Below are 19,319 nucleotides of genomic sequence, written 5' to 3' on the forward strand. Positions count from 1 at the left end.
TTTCCATATTTTAAAAAAGGATATAGACACACTGAAGAACGTGCAAAAAACATTCACAAGGATGATACCAGAACTGAGCAGTGATAAATTATCAGTAAAGGCTGAGAGGCTTGTGTTCTTTTCTCTTTAAGAAAAAAGGCTGAGGGATGACTTGATAGAGGCTTGTGGGGGGAGTCCAAAACTAAGATCGTAAATATAAGATAGTCACTAAAAAATCCAATAGAGAACTCAGCGAAACTTTTTTACTCAAAGTGATAAGAAGGTGGAACTTGCTCCTACAAGGGCCAGTTCAGACAAATAGCAAAGATGCATGTAAGTGAACATTAGATATCATAAGGGAGAAAAGAAGTAGATAGTGATCCAAGTAGATGAAGAGGATTGGGAGGAGGCACATGTGGAGCATAAATGCCAGCATAGACCAATTGGGTCAAATGGCCTGTTTCTGTTCTGCAGATTATGTAACTATTTAAGTTCCATTAGGCACTCTTAAGTAATTCCTACCAGATGACTGATGTCTTGGGACCAGGTTTTGAGCCCACCTTCTTGATGAGAATATGCATAGCACAGGCAGACTCAGAAGAATCGAAGGTCAGAAAAACAACATGAGGTGGGAGGGGAGGATGGGGGTGATGTAAAATTGCAAGCACTTTAAATTACAGGCATGACCAGTGTTCACAGAATCCAACCCCAACCTTGGTATAGATGTACCATTAATTTAATTGTATGCCTGGTGAAGTCTTATAGGTCCAAAGGTCCTAGGTTCCATTTAAAATGGAAGACAATGCTAATATGGGTAACTACAAACCAATTAGCTTGAAATCTGTGGTAGGGAAAATTTTTTTAGAGTCTTGAATTAAGGATTAAATTATACCTTACCGAAAGAGAATTTCAAAAGGAACTGTCCTTGACAAACCTCATAGGATTCTTTGAGGAACTAACAGATATAAAAACAGGTATGTTAGATAGGGGAAATGCAGCAGACTTTATGAAAACCTTTGACAAGGTACCACATTGAAAATTACCAGAGAAGTACGGAATTAGGCAGGGGGAGGATAGAAAAATGTTTTCTCTCTCCTAAACAATTTTTTATCCAGAGTCTTTCCGGATTGGTTGGAAACAGATCACAATGTCCCACAAGGTTCAGTTCTGGGGCCACTTGTGTTCACTGTTCATATCAATGACTTGGATATAGGACTTGAGAGAATGGTGCCAAAATTTGTAAATGATGCCAAACTAAGAGCTACAAATAATTTAGAAAACCAAAGGAAGCTGAAAAGGGATATGGACTAAAAAGTGGCAGAAGGAAATAATGTTGCTAAGTGTGAGGGGATACATTTTACATGAACAGCAATAATTATATTCTGAATGGAAGTAGGTTGGTACAATGGAAGAGCAGAGGGACTTGGATTATACAACATAAAAGCCAAGAGGTAATAATGAGCCCATAACTCCTCAATAATGCCTCAATTAGATTACTTTGTGCAGAACTGAGCTCCACACTAAGGGAAGGATAATGAGGCTTTAGAGAGGATGTTACCTGGGCCGAAGAAAGAAATTTTGAAGACTTAAAAAAACTGGGCCTTTTCCATTAGAACAACGCAGATATGATACAAGTGTTGAAAAATATGAAAGGCTGGGACAGAGTAGATATAAGGCGAGGGGTCTAGAACAAGGGCTTGAGATTTTATGGATAGGACATACCCGGGCACTATCGGACATTGGTAGATGCCAGGTTTGTAGCTGTACTGGAACAGCTTGGCTGAGTGGCAGCAGACAGAGTAGGAATAACGGCAGGTACTCTAACTGGTAGCATGTGGCGAGTGGTGTTCAGGCCTCAACTATTCACCATATTTATTAATGATTTAGATGTCTGGGTAAAAAACAATGTATCCAAGTTTGCTGATGACACAAAAGGTGGCATTGTGAAATGCAAGAGATTTAGCACAAAGAAAAAGAGAAACTTCATACACAGATTGTGGAATTCATTTCCAGGTTTATTAGATGACACAAGCTGTATATTCAAGATGATATCGGATAGATGAATGAAGGAAAAGGGGATAAAAGGATATAGAAACAAGGCAGATTAATATAATTAGGACTGTATTCGCATGCAAGACAATTGCTAACATGAGGCTAGTCAGGCCAAATGGCTTGCTTCTGAGCTGTAACTTCTATGTATTTCTAAGAAATTCCTGGCCTCTGCTGAATTAGACTATTTCAGCTCAGCTCAGGCTACAGTAGTGATGCCACAACTGGTCTCAATGACCCCCTCCCCAAAAAAGAAAAATTAGCCAAACCGCTCATTCCCAATTGTTATCCAGCAACCCTTGGAAAATACATGCACAGATGTCAGGCTCAAAGGTGATGCTCCGCACCAGGTGTGGTATAACTAGGGCTTTGTATATGAAGCATGACTGCTACCCCCTTGTATTCTAATCAGCTAGATTTAAAGGCCTTTTTAATTATTTCCTGTAACTGTTCATAATATTTCAATGATCTATGTACCTGGAGCCCCAAGGCTCTTCAGATCTCCACTGTTTCTAGCTTTTCACCATTTAGAAAGTAACCTTCCTATCGTTCTTAGGTCCAAAGTGGATAACATCACATTTGCGTATACTGAAATCTATTTACCACAGTTCTGCCCATTCACTTAATAGATTAATATTTCTTGGCAATTTTATGCTTCCATCTAACTGCTCACAAAGCCACCTTTGTGTCATCAGCAATCTTGGATACACGGTTTCTTTTATCCCAACATCTAAATCATGAATAAATACAGTGAATAGTTGAGGCCCAAACACCACTCGCCACATCCTACTAGTTAGAGTACCTGCCATTATTCCTGCTCTGTCTCCTGATACTCAGCCAAGCTGTTCCAGTACAGCTACAAACCTGGCATCTACCAATGTGAAAAATTGCCCGGGTGTGTCCTGTTCAAAAAGCAAGGCAAATCCAATCCAGCCAACTACCAGCCCTTCAGTCTACTCTCAATCATCAGCAAAGTGGTAGGTGGTATGACTAACAGTGCTATTAAGCAGAACTTACTCAGCAATAACCTGCTCACTGAAGTTCAGATTGGGTTCTGCTGGGACCACTTGGCTCCAGACCTCATTAGAGCCTTGGTCCAAACATGGACAAAAGAGCTGAGTTCAAGAGACTGATTGCCCTTGACATCAATGCAGCATTTGAGAGAGTGTGGCATCAAGGAGGCCTAGCAAAATTGAAGTCAATGGGAATTGGGGGAAAACTCTCCACTGGTTGGAGTAATACCCAACACAAAAGAAGATGGTTGTGATTGTTGGAGGCCAATCACTTGAGCCCAGAACATCACTGCAGGAGTTCCTCAGGCAGTTTCCTAAGCCTAACTATCTTGGGCTGCTTCAATGATCTTCCCTCCATCATAAGACCAGATGTGGGGATGTTCGCAGATGATTGCACAGTGTTCAGTACCACTTGTGACACCTCAGATACTGAAGCAATATAAAAACAAGAAATGCTGGAAATACTCAGCAGGTCTGGAGCATCTGTGCAGAGAGAAGCAGAGTTAACATTTCAGGTCAGAGACCCTTCTTGGGGTTTCATGCACAGATGCTGAGTATTTCCAGCATTTCTTGTTTTTATGTCAGATTTCCAGCATCTGCAGTATTTTGCTTTTAAGATACTGAAGCAATCTGTGCCCACATGCAGCAAAACCTGGACAACATTCAGGCTTGGTCTGATAAGTGGCAAGTAACATTCATGCCACACAAGTTCCAGGCAATGACCATCGCCAACAAGAAAAACTAACCATCTCCCCTAGACGTTCAACAATATTACCATCGCTGAATCCCCCATTATCAACATCCTCGGGGTCACCATTGACCAAAAACTTGACTAGACCAGTCATACAAATACTGTGGCTACAAGAGCAGGTCAGAGGCTGGGTATTCTGTGACAAGTAACTTATCTCCTGTCTCCCCAAAACTTGTCCACTATCTAAAAGGCACAAGTCAGGCGTGATGACGACATACTCGCCACTCGCCTGGATGAGATCAGCTTCAACACCACTCAAGAAGCTCTTCATCAGCCAAGACATAGCAGCCTACCTGTCTGCACCTATCCACCACCTTCAACATTCACTCCCTCCACCACTGACACACAGGGGCAGCAGTGTGTACCATCTAAAAGATGCAATACAGCAGCTCACCAAGCCTCCTTCGACAGCACCTTCCGAACCGTGACCTCTACCACCTAGAAGGACAAGGGCAGCAGATGCGTGGGTACACCACTACCTGCAAGCTCCCCTCCAAGTCACACACCATCCTGGCTTGGAACTGTATCACCATTCCTTCACTGTCACTATCAAAAACTTGGAAATCCCTCCCTAACAGCACTGTTGGTTTACCTACACATGGACTGCAGTGGTTCAAGACAGCAGATCACCACCACCTTCCCAAAGACAATTAGGGATAGGCAACAAATGCTGGCCTTGCCAGCGACACTCACATCCCACGAAAGAATAAAAAATTCTTCACCAGGTCAAGAATTTACCTTCAATTCAATGAGCTTCAACTTTAGCTAATATCTCTAACGAGGGACTTTGTCCAAATGCCTACTGTCCATACAAATACATCCATAGACATTCCCCTATCCACTACTTTAGCCATCTCTTCAAAAAAAAATTCAATCAGATTCATCAGGCTCAGCATACCCTTTACAAATCTATGATGGCTCTCTCTGATCAGCTGAAAATTTTCAAGGTGTTCAGTCACTCTATCCTTAATTATAGACTCCAGTAATTTTCCGACAAGAGATGTTAGGCCAACTGATCTATAATTCCCTGGCTTGTCTCCTCACCTATTTTTTAGTGTAACATAGGCAATTTTCCAATCTAAAAGGAACAGTTCCTGAATTGAGAGCACTTTGGAGGATTATAGTTAGGTCATCTGTAATGCACTCACCTACTTCCTTTAAAACCCTGGGATGGAAACCACCTGATCCTTTAGCGCCATTAATTTCTTCATGACTATTATTTTGCTTACATTAATTTTGGTGAGTTCCTCTCCCTGACTCAATATTAGTTTCCTTGATATGTCCAACATGCCATCTTCTTCAATAAAAGCAAAATACTGCGGATGCTGGAAATCTGAAATAAAAACAAGAAATGCTGGAAATACTCAGCAGGTCTGGCAGCATCTGTGGAAAGAGAAGCAGAGTTAATGTTTCGGGTCAGTGACCCTTCTTCGGAACCGAAGAAGGGTCACTGACCCGAAACGTTAACTCTGCTTCTCTTTCCACAGATGCTGCCAGACCTGCTGAGAATTTCCAGCATTTCTTGTTTTTATGCCATCTTCTTCCTCTACTATAAATACTGATGCAAAGTAATTATTCAACACGTTCACCATTTCTTTACTTTCCATTGACAATATCACCGTTATTAGTTTTCAAGGGGCCCACATTGCTCCTTTTTCCTATTATAATTGTAAACTTTTGTGCGCTGATTTTGATACTCCTTGCAAATTTCTTTTCATGCTCCCTTTTTGTACCTCTTACTATCTGTTTTGTCATTCTTGGCAGTTCGTTGTACCTCTCCCATTCGCCAGGATCTACCCTAATTTTTGCATTTTTGTGAGCTTTTTCTTTTAGTTTTATGGTTCTTTCAGTTTTAGTTGTCCATGGCTGATTTTTTTTTTGGAAAGTAGAGCTCTTGCCCCTTAGGGGTATAAATTGGTTCTGTATCACATTAAATCCATTTTTTAAACACCTCCCACTGAGCTTGTCTTTTTATCCACAAACGGATCTGCCCAGTTTACTGTGGAGAGTCTCCATCATCCTATTGAAGTCAGCCTTACTAAGATCTAAAATCTTGGCTGTTTCACCTTTCTCCCTTTCAATCACTACACGAACGCAATCATGTTTGGATCGTTATCAGATAAAAGTTCACACACCGTTAAGACTTAGTACGGAGTTAGATTTAGTGAACAATCTAATCTGGCTTGTTGATTTTAGGATTTATTGCTGCTAAAAACTATACCACACACACAAGAAATTCACTGCCTTTCGGACATATGCTAGACTGCTTATCCCAACCTATATCAAAGTTAAAATCCTCCATTAAAAGCACTCTGTCTCTGCTACATGTTTATCTAATCGCTACATTTGTACAAACTACCACTTCACAGCTGCTATCAGGGGCCTATATAAAATTTCTTAATTCTACCCATAAATATTTCTACCACCTGCTTTCCTCTTGTTACATCCTCTCTTACTGAAGTGATTTCAACAACTTATATTTATATAGTGCCTTTATGTAATAAAACGTCCCAAGCCACTTCAAAGTGGCATTATAAAATAAAAGTATGACACCAAGCCACAAAAGGATATTTGGTTACATGTCCAAAAGCACGGTCAAAGAGGTATGTTTTACGGAGTGTCTTAAAGGAAAAAAGCAAGGTTGAGAGGGAATTCCAGATCTTGGGGCCGAGGCAACTGAAAGCACGGCCACCAACGGTAGAGTGATTAAAATCAGGGATGCACAAGAGGCCAAAATCAGAGGAGCACATATCTTGGAGGGTTGTGGGGCTGGAGGAGATTACAGAGATAAGGAGGGGAGAAACCATAGAGGGATTTGAAAACGAGGATGAAATTTTTAAAATCAAGATGTTGCTTCACTGGGAGCCAATATAAACCAGCGAGCACAGGGTGATAGGGGAACAGGCCTTGGTGTGAATTAAGACACTGACAGCAGAGTTTTGGATAACCTCAACTTTACAGAGAGTAGAATGTGGGAGACCAGCCAGGAGCGCATTGGAATAGTCACGTCTAGAGGTAACAAAGGCAAGGATCATCCGTAATCACGAAGGCTATGTCTCCCCCTCTCCATTTTCCCCATCTTTCCTGTAGACCTCCTAACCGAATATATTTAGTTCCCAGTCCTGACCGTCTTGCAACCATGTCTCAGTAATAGCGACCATATCATACCCTCCAAGTTGAATTTGTACCTGCAATTTATTCAGTTTGTGCCTTATAGTCCTTGCATTTGTATAAAGAGTGCTTATTTGGGCCACGCACCCTAATCTGTTCTGCTGCTGTAATTATTACTCATACATTTCTTATTTCTCTCTCCTGGTTTAATTAATTTACATCTTTTCATTTCCATTCACCTGTTGAGCCTAAAGCACAATTTCTACCACAGAAAGTGATGGAAGAGGTAGGTCAGTGAAGCATTGAACAGAACCAAAGGAACAAGCGTGCCCAGACACGCATGACTTAGCAACTTCTCAGAACATGCAGGAAGATCCAAATAAAATAATGCATTTTCCTACACTTTTAAAAAAAAATCTCAAATGCAAATATGTTGTGATGCAACAATTCCTTTTGGAACCATGTAACTAACAACTTGCATTTATGTAGCACCTTTAATGTATTAAAATATTCCAAGGTGCTTTACAGGAGCAGTATCAAACCAAATTAGCCAGCAAGCCATACAAGGACTTATTAGGTAAGACAACCGCAAGCTTGGTCAAAGAGATAAGTTTTAAGAAGTGTCTTAAAAGGAGGAAAACAAGGTACAGAGGCAAGAAAACAGAAAAAAGGGACTCCTAAGACAATATTCATACATGCCTCAAGTTTCTTTTTACTGCCTCCCTTCCTACTCCCACCCTTCAGGTCCACTGCACACTTTCTTGTTCAGCAAATGAATGGATCACATGCTGCTTCGTGATTAATTTCCTTCATGTTGCCCTCCATTTTATAACTTCCCTTGAACTCCCCCTCCACTGCCACCCCCATCCATTAAATGTCATTATCCTGCTAAATTTGGGCAAATGACCTGTTGCCATACCTCTATCCACAGTAAACCAGCTACAGAAAAAAGGCAATCAATTTATTTTTCATCATTTATTCAATGCTGTTTTCAGCATAGTAATCTCCACAAAGCCCAATAAAGACTGGAATGGAACGTGACTGATGACAAGAAAATCGTTGAACCTCACTCCCATCTTTTACCACCACCCAGCTGAAACCGTGGAAGTGCTCTCGTTACAGAAAGTGATGCATAGAATAAAAACACAAAATGCCGGAAGTGTCCACCGAGTCCAGACAGAAACTTTTCAGCGCAATCGCTACTCTTTAATTCCAGATGTTAACAAACTTGCTGTGTATTTCTAGCGTTTTCTGATTTCACTACAGATTTCCACCCAGTTTTATTTCATATCCTGCTTTATACACTTTTCTGACAAAAAAACAACTTTCCAAGTAGGATAGCAGAGCTTTGCAGCAGAACTGGAATCGAAGTCTTGCTATTGGCTACAAGAGCATGTACTGATTTAATTTTCCCTAATCCAATCATCTACCATACTAGCTGATCACCATCCATGGCATTGCTCATGTATCGTCTGGTGCACAGTAGTAATGAATAGCAGCTCGTCTGGCTTGTCTAGTAAGATCACTGTTGAACTATTACCTGCGGCGAAATAATCCAAATAGGTCCTGAAGTCCATTAAAAGCCAACTTTATTGTTGGAATTTTCTCTAGATTGGGAGCTTTTTCTCCTCGTAGCTGGTATCTCAACAACTTTTCCAGATTATGTCAAATTAAAAATTAATTGGTGATCAAATTAATTTGGTTTGTTTTTGTAAAAACAAAAAAAAAAAAAATGGCTTGGTTCATGTTTTACACAACTCAACATCTGGAATGGGTCCAATGCTCTCAAAACAAAACCACTATGTAAATATATCGATAGGTATCACTAGGTCCAGATCATACTCTTTCTTCTTCTGTTCCAACTCTTAACATTCCAAGCCCCCTGCCAGATTAATTTAAAATACAAAAACAAAAATACAGGTCATGAATTTGCTCAATCTTTCTTAAAGGTCAGCTGCAATCATGTTTTCACCATGCAGTTCAATATCCAATTATGTAAAGGATTCTCCTGCTTGAAGATGTTCCATATAAATATATATATGGATCAGAAAAGTCACGCTTTGATTCAGAGTCAGAAGACTCCATTAATGGAAAAGATACATCAGAGCTTACACACCAACCTGAATATCTAACTACTTACATAAAAAGCACACTCTTCAAAATTATTTGAAACTACAGTAATGTTCCAAAATGGCTAAACTACGAATTTTAAACAGAACTCATTTATATAGAAAACACTTGTGACCCAGGTCTCTTTACCAATGAGCATAAAAGCTATATTCATAAATTTATATTAAAGTAACCAGCAATCTCTGTATGGTTAGGTTCAGTTTTTCCAATTCAAATATCAATGCATTTAGAAAGTTGCTTTTCAACCCAAATAGGGGTTGATGTACTTTTCTAAGGTATTAATACAAAAGATAGGAAATGCCAAGACATATTCACTAATTTGAAAGGATGACAATTAGAAAAGTCAACATACAATACTTCAATAGCATAAACAATGTTAATTAAGTCACAAGTGTCACTATTGCCACTATTCGCAAACAGGAAAATAAGTGAGCCATGATAATGCACATCATGATTTTCCCCTTGCTGCTGCCACAAACTATTTCTTCCCTTCTGCGCCCCTTACACATATGATCTTTAGGAAGTAAGCAAGTGGTGCAGGTTGACCCAGCCTCCAGCCAAATGGAGAAATTGATTTTTTTTCCTATATTCAGAATTTCTCTCTTTTGTAGGCATGAACATTGACAATGTGGCAGACTGTGTTAATGCTGGACCATCAGGCTGCCTACTTCAACTTGAGCAAAATTGCACTTTAATGATAAATAGGTTATAGAGATAGCAGACATATCTGATGGTCCAGCTTTACAATCTCTGTGCAAGACAAATGTCTATACGCCATGCCTACACTCAAATCCCTCCAAGAACTTGCCCCTTCCCATCTCTGTAACCTCCTACAGCCCTACAAGCCTCTGAGATCACTGCTACCCACACCACCCACTCCCTGGCCCCAATCCAATTCTGGCCTCTTGCGCATTGCCAACTTTCATCACTCCAGTACAGACACCCATGCCTTCAGCTGCCTAGTCCCAAAGCTCTGGAATTCCTTCCCAAAACCTCTCGTCCTCTCAGTGTCATCCTCTAAGATGTTCCTTTAAGATGTTCCGTAAAAGCTATCACTTTGACCAAGCTTTGTCACCTGCCTGAATACCTCCTTATGTGGTTTGGTATCGAATTTTGTTTACCACATTAAATACATATATATATATATATATAACACACCATATAAATGCAAACCTTTGTTGTTACACTTCCTTGTATGTGCACAAGATCAAGATGGAGACTCCAACCTGCACTGGGATACATCACTAACCAGTTTACTCAAACTATTGTCTCAGGCCATTTACTTGCCTCAGTTATGTGGGTGCACGAGGTCAGATCAGCTCCAAAATTAAACAAGTTGTAAAGCAGACCCATTACAAGAGTCTGTTCCATTGCCATTCATTCCAACACATATGAAATCACCTGTGCTATACAATGCCTGTGCAAATGAATAAATATGTATATATAAAAACAAAAATAAAAATCAGAGGAGCAGTTGTGGAGAACAACCAGTATAACTAGAACAGCCCAACCAACCTGTCCGCTTACATTCCATTCACTGCTCATTACAACACTTACTAGGCAAGTCTGTACACAATGTGTGGCAAACCTATATTAAAAAAAGTTAAAACAATTTAACATTGTAGGCATAACACCACATCCTCCCCAACATAACTGAACCCAGAGGATGCAACCAAACTGCCTTGATCCTCAAATGGCAACAAATCCCAGCACATGTACAGTAATACCTTGGTGATTGAGGCATGACTAGTTTTTTTTTGAGCAAATAGATCAATATATACATATTAACTACTAACGTGCTATATTTCAACTACGTTTTACATCACGTAAAATGCCAAATCAGTTTTCTGTCTTTGCAGGGTAGTGGCATATTCTTATCACGTTGTTCATTAAACGAGGAGGAGTTATCCTGCTCTATTTTTAGAAACAGCCGCAACACTGTACAGCAACACACCACAACTGTGGAGACCAGCATTACTTCATCCCCCAATAATGCAGAAAAGGATTCTCATATTGCTGCCACCCAACACAGATCTTGACTGGAAGAAAACTTCCATTAGCCAAAGGCACGACCTCTCTATCACTCTCTCTATCAATTGAAAAGCAAGTTACTTTAATTCATATATTATCACACACAAATCCACACCCTAAAAATTGCTGCGATCAGAACATACCCCACCGCTCCAAAAAGAAAATCGCCTTCTTTCAAAATACAACTGCTTATAAAAGACAGGCGAGTGCTGTGTTGTTGCGACGTCTCATTTCGGGACAAGTCGGTTATGCTGATCTCATCGTTGTAGTTTGTGTCTGCTCAACACAGGCCTACAAACTGACACCGAATCTTCGAAAAGATAAATTAGCAACCTTCCAAACGCAGTGAAAACTTCAATATTCCTGACATGCTAGGAGAAACTGTGAATCCTCCCCTTTTAAAAAAGCTGACAACACAGCTAATGTTTGGACAAGTTTAAACATTTGCAAGGCGAGTTCTGACAGCGGCTTACCAGGATCACTCAACAAAAAAAAAACTGCTGACACATTCGTAAAAGAACGACACATATACACAGTGCTAGACAATCTCTGTGGAGCGTCTGGGAATCCTCACGACCAGGCAGCAAAAAAGTGCTAAAGTCAGTTCTGCAGCAAAACTGCTGAAAGAAAACGTATCTACTTACCAACATGTGTTGGTTTGGGGATTAAGGGTTAACGTCAGCTGTTGGTCTCAGTTGAACACAAAGCCAAGACTGGGAATAATACAATTAATGGCTAATCTTGAGTAAACTCCAAATTAACACACGTAACATTTTACGATTAGGATCTCCTCCCACCATGTGAGTTTCGTTTACTATACACACAAAGACATAAAAAATTGTATCCAATTTGGTTACCCATTAACAAAAGTAATGCGACAATTTGCATTAGAAGAAAAAAATCAAACGCTGAATCAACAGGGCGCACGTTTTGGCTCGACAACCTTGTTGCAACTTACAGAAATTACTGCAATTTGGATACATTTTATTTCAGTCTCAGTGGAAGCAAGAGGCAACTGGCTGAGATCAGATACATGTACATATCGACTCAACAATGCATATCACAGTAATGGATATAGACCGTGTGCTGGGAGTTTGCATGATACATGCAGGTGCAAAATATCTGGATTATCACTATAAATCCCTTTCTGAATGCATTAAAAAAAAAGATGGTACTGGTTTAAATCTAAAAGCTACTGTTGGGAGTCTCTGAGGTTTTATTTCTCCTTTTACTATCTTTGTATTTGGGAGAGGTGGAAGGTGAGAGAATTCTCTCCCAAAGGCATTGTCCTCTCTATTCATACTTGCCCCTGTTAGTTTCTCCCTGCTTTGAAAAGGGGGTTCAAGAGATGCGCCTTTACCTCCAGCATCCGGATCTCCTGCTGTGTCAGGTCGTTGGAAGCGGCGCATTTGGTCCTGAGCCCCTCCAGACTGGAGATGCTGATGTCGATCATGTTCTGGTTCAGGTCGCACTGGTGCAGGGCCTTCCCCAAACTCAGCTCCCCTTCCTCCTCCTCCTCCTCCTCTTCCTCCTCCTCCTCCTCACTCCCTTCTTCTTCAGCAACTGCAGCCTTCTTTATCTTATTGCTGTGACTGGGATGATCCTTGTTGTTCTCTTCAGCCATTCCTAAACATTCAGCCTGTTTTTTTCTATCCCCCAGTTCAATTCAACTTCCCTACTACCAGACAAAACTGCAAAATAAAAGTTTTCCTCACACAGAAAACATGAACCTGCAAAATATATATGTAAACAATTTATCTCTTTTTGCAAAATTGCTTGTGCAAAAATAAAACTGCAGGTATTGAGTTTATAAAATATCCCTCTCCTGTATGACAGCAGCACATCCGAAGCTCTGGCTGCCGCTCAATACTATGGACCAGCTCCGTTTATTTTCTTCTTCTTCCCCTTCAGCAGGAGGGTGGGGGAGGGGAGCCGGGGCTGAGCGGTTGCTAGGATCACGCGCACTGCCTTCTGGGATTTGTAGTCACCCCCCCTTCCCTCAGGCTGGGCGGAAGCAAACTACAACTCCCATCAGGCATCGCGTGCTGCTGCTGCCTTCTGGGATTTGTAGTCAGGCCCTCCCCTCAGTCTGGGCGGCGGGTGGAGTCAACTACAACTCCCATAAGGCATAGCGCTCCCTCCCGCAACCCCTCCTCCCCTCCTTTCGTTCCTCCACTGAGTCTCTCAACACAGGCTCATTTGTCACCATGAGGATCACCAGTCGCTGATTGGCTTTTACACAAATTAAGACTTACAGTCTGTTCTTTACTGAATCAAGCTATCATCAAACAAACAACAAAAACTTAACAATCCGTGTTCCCCATTAAAAACAAAACCCCCAAATCTAAGGAAACATAAATAATATCTGTGGCCCATATGTCCATCAGTCTCTGCAGTGCCCATCAACTACTGAAGTGAGACAGCCAGTAATAAAAAACATAATAGATTACCTATTGCTAATGTAATGCAATGCATGAATAATTTCAGTGACAGCAATTATTATTCATAGCAAAGCACTAACCTCAGATGTTCAAAATGTTAATGATTCATCAATTTTGATTCCTGTCTTTGATATATTATGATTGTTCCTCGAAAATTGGGATGCTTATCGCACGTAGAATTACAACATGAAAACAAGTCACGCAGGTCAACGAGTCCGTGTTGATGTTTGTCTTCCATGCGAATAGTGCTCCTCATCCCATACTTTCACATATGACTTTATTTCCTTTCCCTTCAACTTGCTATCTAACCTAGTTTTAAATGCTGACATGACCTCAGCTTCAATCACTAACTAGAGCAATGCAGGACAGGTTGAGAGAGCGGTTAAAAAAGCATACAGTATCCCAGGCTTTATTAATAGCCGTATAGAGTACAAGAGCAAGGAAGTTAGGTAGAACTTATATAGGACACTAGTTCGGCCTCAGCTGGAGTATTACATCCAGTTCTGGACGCCGCACTTTAGGAAAGATGTGAAAGCATTGGAGAGAGTACAGAAAAGATTCACGAGAATGGTTCCAGGGATGAGGAACTTCAGTTATGAAGATAGATTGGAGAAGTTGGGACTGTTTTCCTTCAAGAAGAGAAAGCTGAGAGGTGATTTGATAGAGGTATTCAAAATCATGAGGGGTCTGGACAGAGTAGATAGAGAGAAACGGTTCCCTCTCATGACAGGATTGAGAACGAGAGGGCACAGATTGAAAGTAATTGGCAAAAGAAGCAAAAGCAGCATGCGGAAAAACTTTTTCACACAGCGAGTGGTTGAGGTCTGGAATGCACTGCCTGAGAGTGCAGTGGAGGCCGTTTCTATCGAGGCATTCAAAATGGAATTAGATGGTTATCTAAAAATGAAGAATGTGCAGGGTTATGGGGAGAAGGCGGGGGAATGGCACTGGCTGAATTGCTCATTTGGGGAGCCGATGCAGACACGATGGGCCGAATGACCTCCTGCCGTGCTGTAGCAATTCTGTGATTCTGTGAAATCTCTGCGTTAAAAAATGTTTATCCTGCTCTCTGTCTTAAATCTCGTATATTTAAATCTACTACCCTTGGTTAGACACCTCAATCACTGGAAATAAATATCTACTGTGAATTATCTCAGCATAATTTTATACACCACTGTCAAATCACTCCATAATTTCCTGTTTGAACACACGCAGACCTAATTTTTCAAGACATTCTTTGAATTTGTATTTTCTCATATTGGCAGTATCTCAATGAATCTTCTCTGTACACTCTTTATTGCCTCATTAGTCTTCCCATACAGTATTCTAACTATGGTCTATAGATTCACCATAACATTTCAACTTTTATTTTCTACACCACTTTAAAGATCTGCAAAGGAATCCCGACCGAGCCCGAATGCTGGACCCAGAAGTCCGACCCGGCCCGAAGCCGACACATGTCGTCGGGCCCCGTCGGGGTCGGGTCGGGTAGCAGGCCTGTACATCAGTGCAGAGGTAAAGGCCTGCTACCCGACCCCAATGGGACCCGATGACATGTGTCGGGTTCAGGTCGGGTCACATCTGACTTCCGGGTCCGGCATTCAGGCTCGTTCGGGTTTCCTTTGCAGACCTTTACACCACTTGTTATAAAACACATTATGCCAATAGTTTTAAAAGGCCTTGTGTTACGACCGAGGTGGTAGGAGTGCACTGTCTTTTCTAGTTCCATTTCTCCACAGGTCACAACATATATTTAAATGTTTACCCAGTTACCGATGCGGTCAATCATATATTCTACTCTTTATCCCAAAATAAAACATACCAACTAGGTTTCTGATATAAATAACAAAGTTATCAGTTTATTATCAATCAAGACTTCTCCAAAGCATTAACACACAGATTGAAATATGACAGTTCCCTTTTTAAATTCCCCACTGAGCCGTGGCAGTCATCCTCGTCGTAGGAGTGCCAGTGGGGGCAAGTCCAGATGCTGCTGCACCGGCATCAGTGCAGGGGCAGCCTCCATCACTGGGCCCTGTTGTATAGATGGTCCCTCAGTCAGAAGGGCCAAGGAGGCTGATGATGACGATGGCATCCCATGATAATGGCACCCTCATCCTCCAAGGTAAATGCCTCAGCCCTTGGGGGGATGGCACTCTGGATCACCAGAGGGAACCACCAGCTGGGTCACAACTAGCATTCACTGCAAACATGTTTCTGCCTCCAGGGCCACTGCATTCTGTGGATGTCAGTGTGCTCTTCCTGCATCCATTCAGACTGCTGCTGCACATGGCTTTCCATGAGGTTCGCCACTGTCTCATGCATTTTAAGCCCTGGGCTATGGTAGTACACATGAGCTGAATGGACCCCTCACTTCTCAGCCCCTGATCCCGCACTGCCTTAGGCAACTCTAATGGGTGGGTACACATCTGTCGCTGCTGGTTAAAGTAAAGCCAACTTTCTTGTGGGTCCTGAGGCTCTGCATCTGTGCCCAGTTGAGCATAGCTAGGACTGTCCTCCATCCTCCGATGGGGACTGCCCACAATTGCCTCTGCCACCATCACCACCTCCTGCTCATCAGTGCCGTGCTCTTCACTCAGTGCCACCCTATCAAAGTGCACACGAGGACCCACCGGTGTGAGTGTTCCTGCACTGGTGGATGGTGCACTTGAATGATGTGATGGTGCTGGCTCTGTTGGTTTGATTTCTTGAGAGGGCCCCGGTTTCTGCACTGTCATGCACTCCTTCCATGACTGACCCTGTGGGAGACACAAGAAGGAGATCATGAGAACTCTCCTGCAACATCAGATGTCTCTGCAGAGCTGATGCTTCCCAGTACAGCTGAGTCTTTGCTATGCTGTCAGATGGGGAGGACTGCACTCCACCCCAATTCATCTACATATTGCAATATCTTTTCACCTCTGGGTATTCCAATCTCTCCAATGCCCACTTAGTCATGCAATGCCACCCTGGCCATCTCCATTGCAGCCTCCTCCATGGCTGTAAGGATGGCAAATTAGGACACTCCTCCACTTGTGCGTACCCTCTCCTGTGAATTCTGCGCCCTCTTCTCCTGCAAATGCAAAGAGAGAGAGAAGGCAATGCAGGCCTTTCTCACCAATGCCAGTGGCTGTTTTACATAAAATGCTGTATTTATCAGTTCTACCAGGTACTCAACAGTGCTGGGCTCTGGGCATCGCTGTCAGGTTAGTAATTACCCTGGGCACACATTCTCCCATGTTCAGGAGCCCATGCACCCTTAGGCTGCTCAGCTGCTGTGTCTGCTGGTGACTGCAGACCTGGAGGCCTGTCGTCTGGGTCTCGCATTGCACTCACTTTGTCAGAGAAAAGAAGGTCATTGAACCTCTTGCGGCACTGCAAACAGTTCGTCCAGACAACACTTCAGCTGCTAACAGTTTTTGCCACCTCCGGTCAGGCTCGTTTAATTTAGCTGGATAGCCTTCTCCTGTCACCCTCCTGGAACAAGACCCTTCACCTCTCTCTTACTGCCTCCAACAGAACCTCCAGAGCTGCATCAGAAATCCATGGGGCAGCCCTGTCCTGGGTGCTAGGCTTCTGCCTCTACGGGTTTCCGTTGCAGTGCAAAACAACTACCACAGTAACAGCTGCCATCATGCCTTGAAATTGGGCCTGCACTTTACAAGTCCAGGCTCCAGCCTGTGTTTCTGCCAAAATCACAGGCTGTGACTACCTGCTCCTCCCCAGTATGGGGTCAGGACCCGGAAATGGTTCTGACGGAGGGTCCCCTGACCTGTCACGCTTAAGAGAAGTGCAGCGATGAAAATACAAAAAATAAACCGGAGATATTAAAAAATTAGAACAATTTCAAAAAAAGACTGGTACATTTTTGCCTTCAACAAGATGGAGGACACAGTCACATGACAAATACCATCTCCTACACTAAAATGCACAACTATGTCTGCTAAGAACTAACACTCATTAACCCTGTCTGCAGCAAAAAGGGACCGCTCATCACACATGGAGGTGAGCTATCCACAAAACAATCTGAAACAAAGACATTCACAGACTCTATGTCTCCAGCTACACTTACTTCAATAAGGTGTGAATATACCTCAACTTATCAAAATGGGCTGACATCAGAAGCCATTGTACAGCCCCTCAGGAACCAAAAGCCTAAAGTCACATAGGCAAAACTAACGTTTTATGAATTTACCTTTAAAGAAAACATTTTTGGAGAAAAGAGAGAGCCATCAGTCATCAAGTCATCAGAAGATCCAGATCATCAGTCTGGGATCTCCAGCCACAGAGACAACATTGAAAGCCATCTTTAATTCCAGCACGAGGCTGAGAGGGAGAAAGAGATCAGTTCCAGCTAAGACATTTGACCTCTGCTGAGATGAGTTGGCAACAAACTGCAGCAGAGAAGTAAGAGAGTGCCTTTTGAACAACTCGTCTACCTGTAAGAATTGAACTTAAAGATACCAACACCATCTTCAAGCTGAAGTGTTGACTGCCAGGAGACTTCAGCAACACAGCAAGGGCAAGACAACCAGCTAACAGGCCTGCAATATTAAAACTTAACTTCAAAGAAGATCCCACAGGTTTTTCCTGAATTCTTAACACCTCTTATCCTTTACCTTCTTTCTAGCTTTTCTTGAGTGTGCATGAGAGAATGAACGCGTGTATGGGTGGTATTGTGAACCTTTTGGGTTTAATAAATATTTAATCTTCTGTTTAAACTCACGAAAAAACCTGTCACTGCTTGTTTACTGGAACAACAAAACACAGGGGTTGAAACACTAATTTTAAAACAAAACACTACCTGTGTTCATAACAATAAGAAATGCAGGAAATATTCAGCAGGTCTGGCAGCAGCTGTGGAGAGAGAAGCAGAGGTTGCGTTTCAGGTCAGTGACCCTTCTTCAGAACTGACAAATATTAGAAATGTAAAAGATTTTAAGCAAGTAAAGCGGGGTGTGGAGCAAGAGATAACAAAAGAGAAGGTGCTGATGGGACAAGGACAAGGAGAATAACTGACCAGAAGGTCATGGAGCAAAGGCAAATGGTATGTTAATGGTGTGCTGAAAGACAAAGCGTTAGTACAGAGAGGGTGTGAATAGACTGTAAAGCACAAAGCACTTCTGGCACAAACATTAAAAAAATGGGTAGGCACAGTAGAAACAAACTAAACACACTAAAAAAACCGTATTCGCTGCTCATAATGTGGTGACCAAACATAGATTGGGTGACCGCTTTGTGGAACACCTCCGCTCAGTCCGTAAGCAGGACCCCGAGCTTCCGGTTGCTGGCCATTTCAACACTCCCCCCTGCTCTCATGCTCACATCTCTGTCCTGGGATTGCTGCAGTGTTCCAGTGAACATCAACGCAAGCTCGAGGAACAGCATCTCATTTACCGATTAGGCATGCTACAGCCTACCGGACTGAACACTGAGTTCAATAATTTCAGAGCATGACAGGTCCTCCCTTTCGATGTTTAATTATTTTTCTTTTTTCTTTTTTATTTGGTTATTTTATTTTAGGTTTTTTAGTGTGTTTAGTTTGTTTCTACTGTGCCTACCCACTGCTTCTGTTCAAAAAATTTTTTTTTTTATGTTTTGCTTGGAGTGCTTTGTGCTTTACAGTCTATTCACACCCTCTCTGTACTGACACTTTGTCTTTCAGCACACCATTAACATACCATTTGCCTTTGTTCCATGACCTTCTGGTCAGTTATTCTCTGTGACCTTGTCCTATCAACACCGTCCTTTTTGTTATCTCTTGCTCCAACCCCTGCTTTACTTGCTTAAAATCTTTTACATTTCTAACATCTG

General features: G+C 42.1%; 1 protein-coding gene across 9 annotated transcripts in view; it reads right to left on the reverse strand.

Moving 5' to 3' along the window:
* Nucleotides 1-12,960, reverse strand: part of ksr1a (kinase suppressor of ras 1a) — a 200,603-nt gene extending 187,643 nt beyond the window's left edge. For 6 of the 9 annotated variants that reach the window (XM_068010573.1, XM_068010569.1, XM_068010568.1 and 3 more), the window contains exon 1: nt 12,425-12,960. In XM_068010573.1, the coding sequence (XP_067866674.1) occupies nt 12,425-12,688 (264 nt within the window). In that variant the 5' untranslated portion in view covers nt 12,689-12,960. Of the gene's footprint in view, nt 1-11,207; nt 11,290-11,537; nt 11,635-11,708; nt 11,759-12,424 lie in introns of those variants that run through there. The other 3 variants (XM_068010575.1, XM_068010576.1, XM_068010577.1) reach the window with 3 other exon arrangements.
* Between the last annotated feature and the right edge of the window lie 6,359 nt (nt 12,961-19,319).

The sequence above is a fragment of the Heterodontus francisci genome, chromosome 30 (genome assembly GCF_036365525.1).
Source record: "Heterodontus francisci isolate sHetFra1 chromosome 30, sHetFra1.hap1, whole genome shotgun sequence".
NCBI lineage: Eukaryota > Metazoa > Chordata > Chondrichthyes > Heterodontiformes > Heterodontidae > Heterodontus > Heterodontus francisci.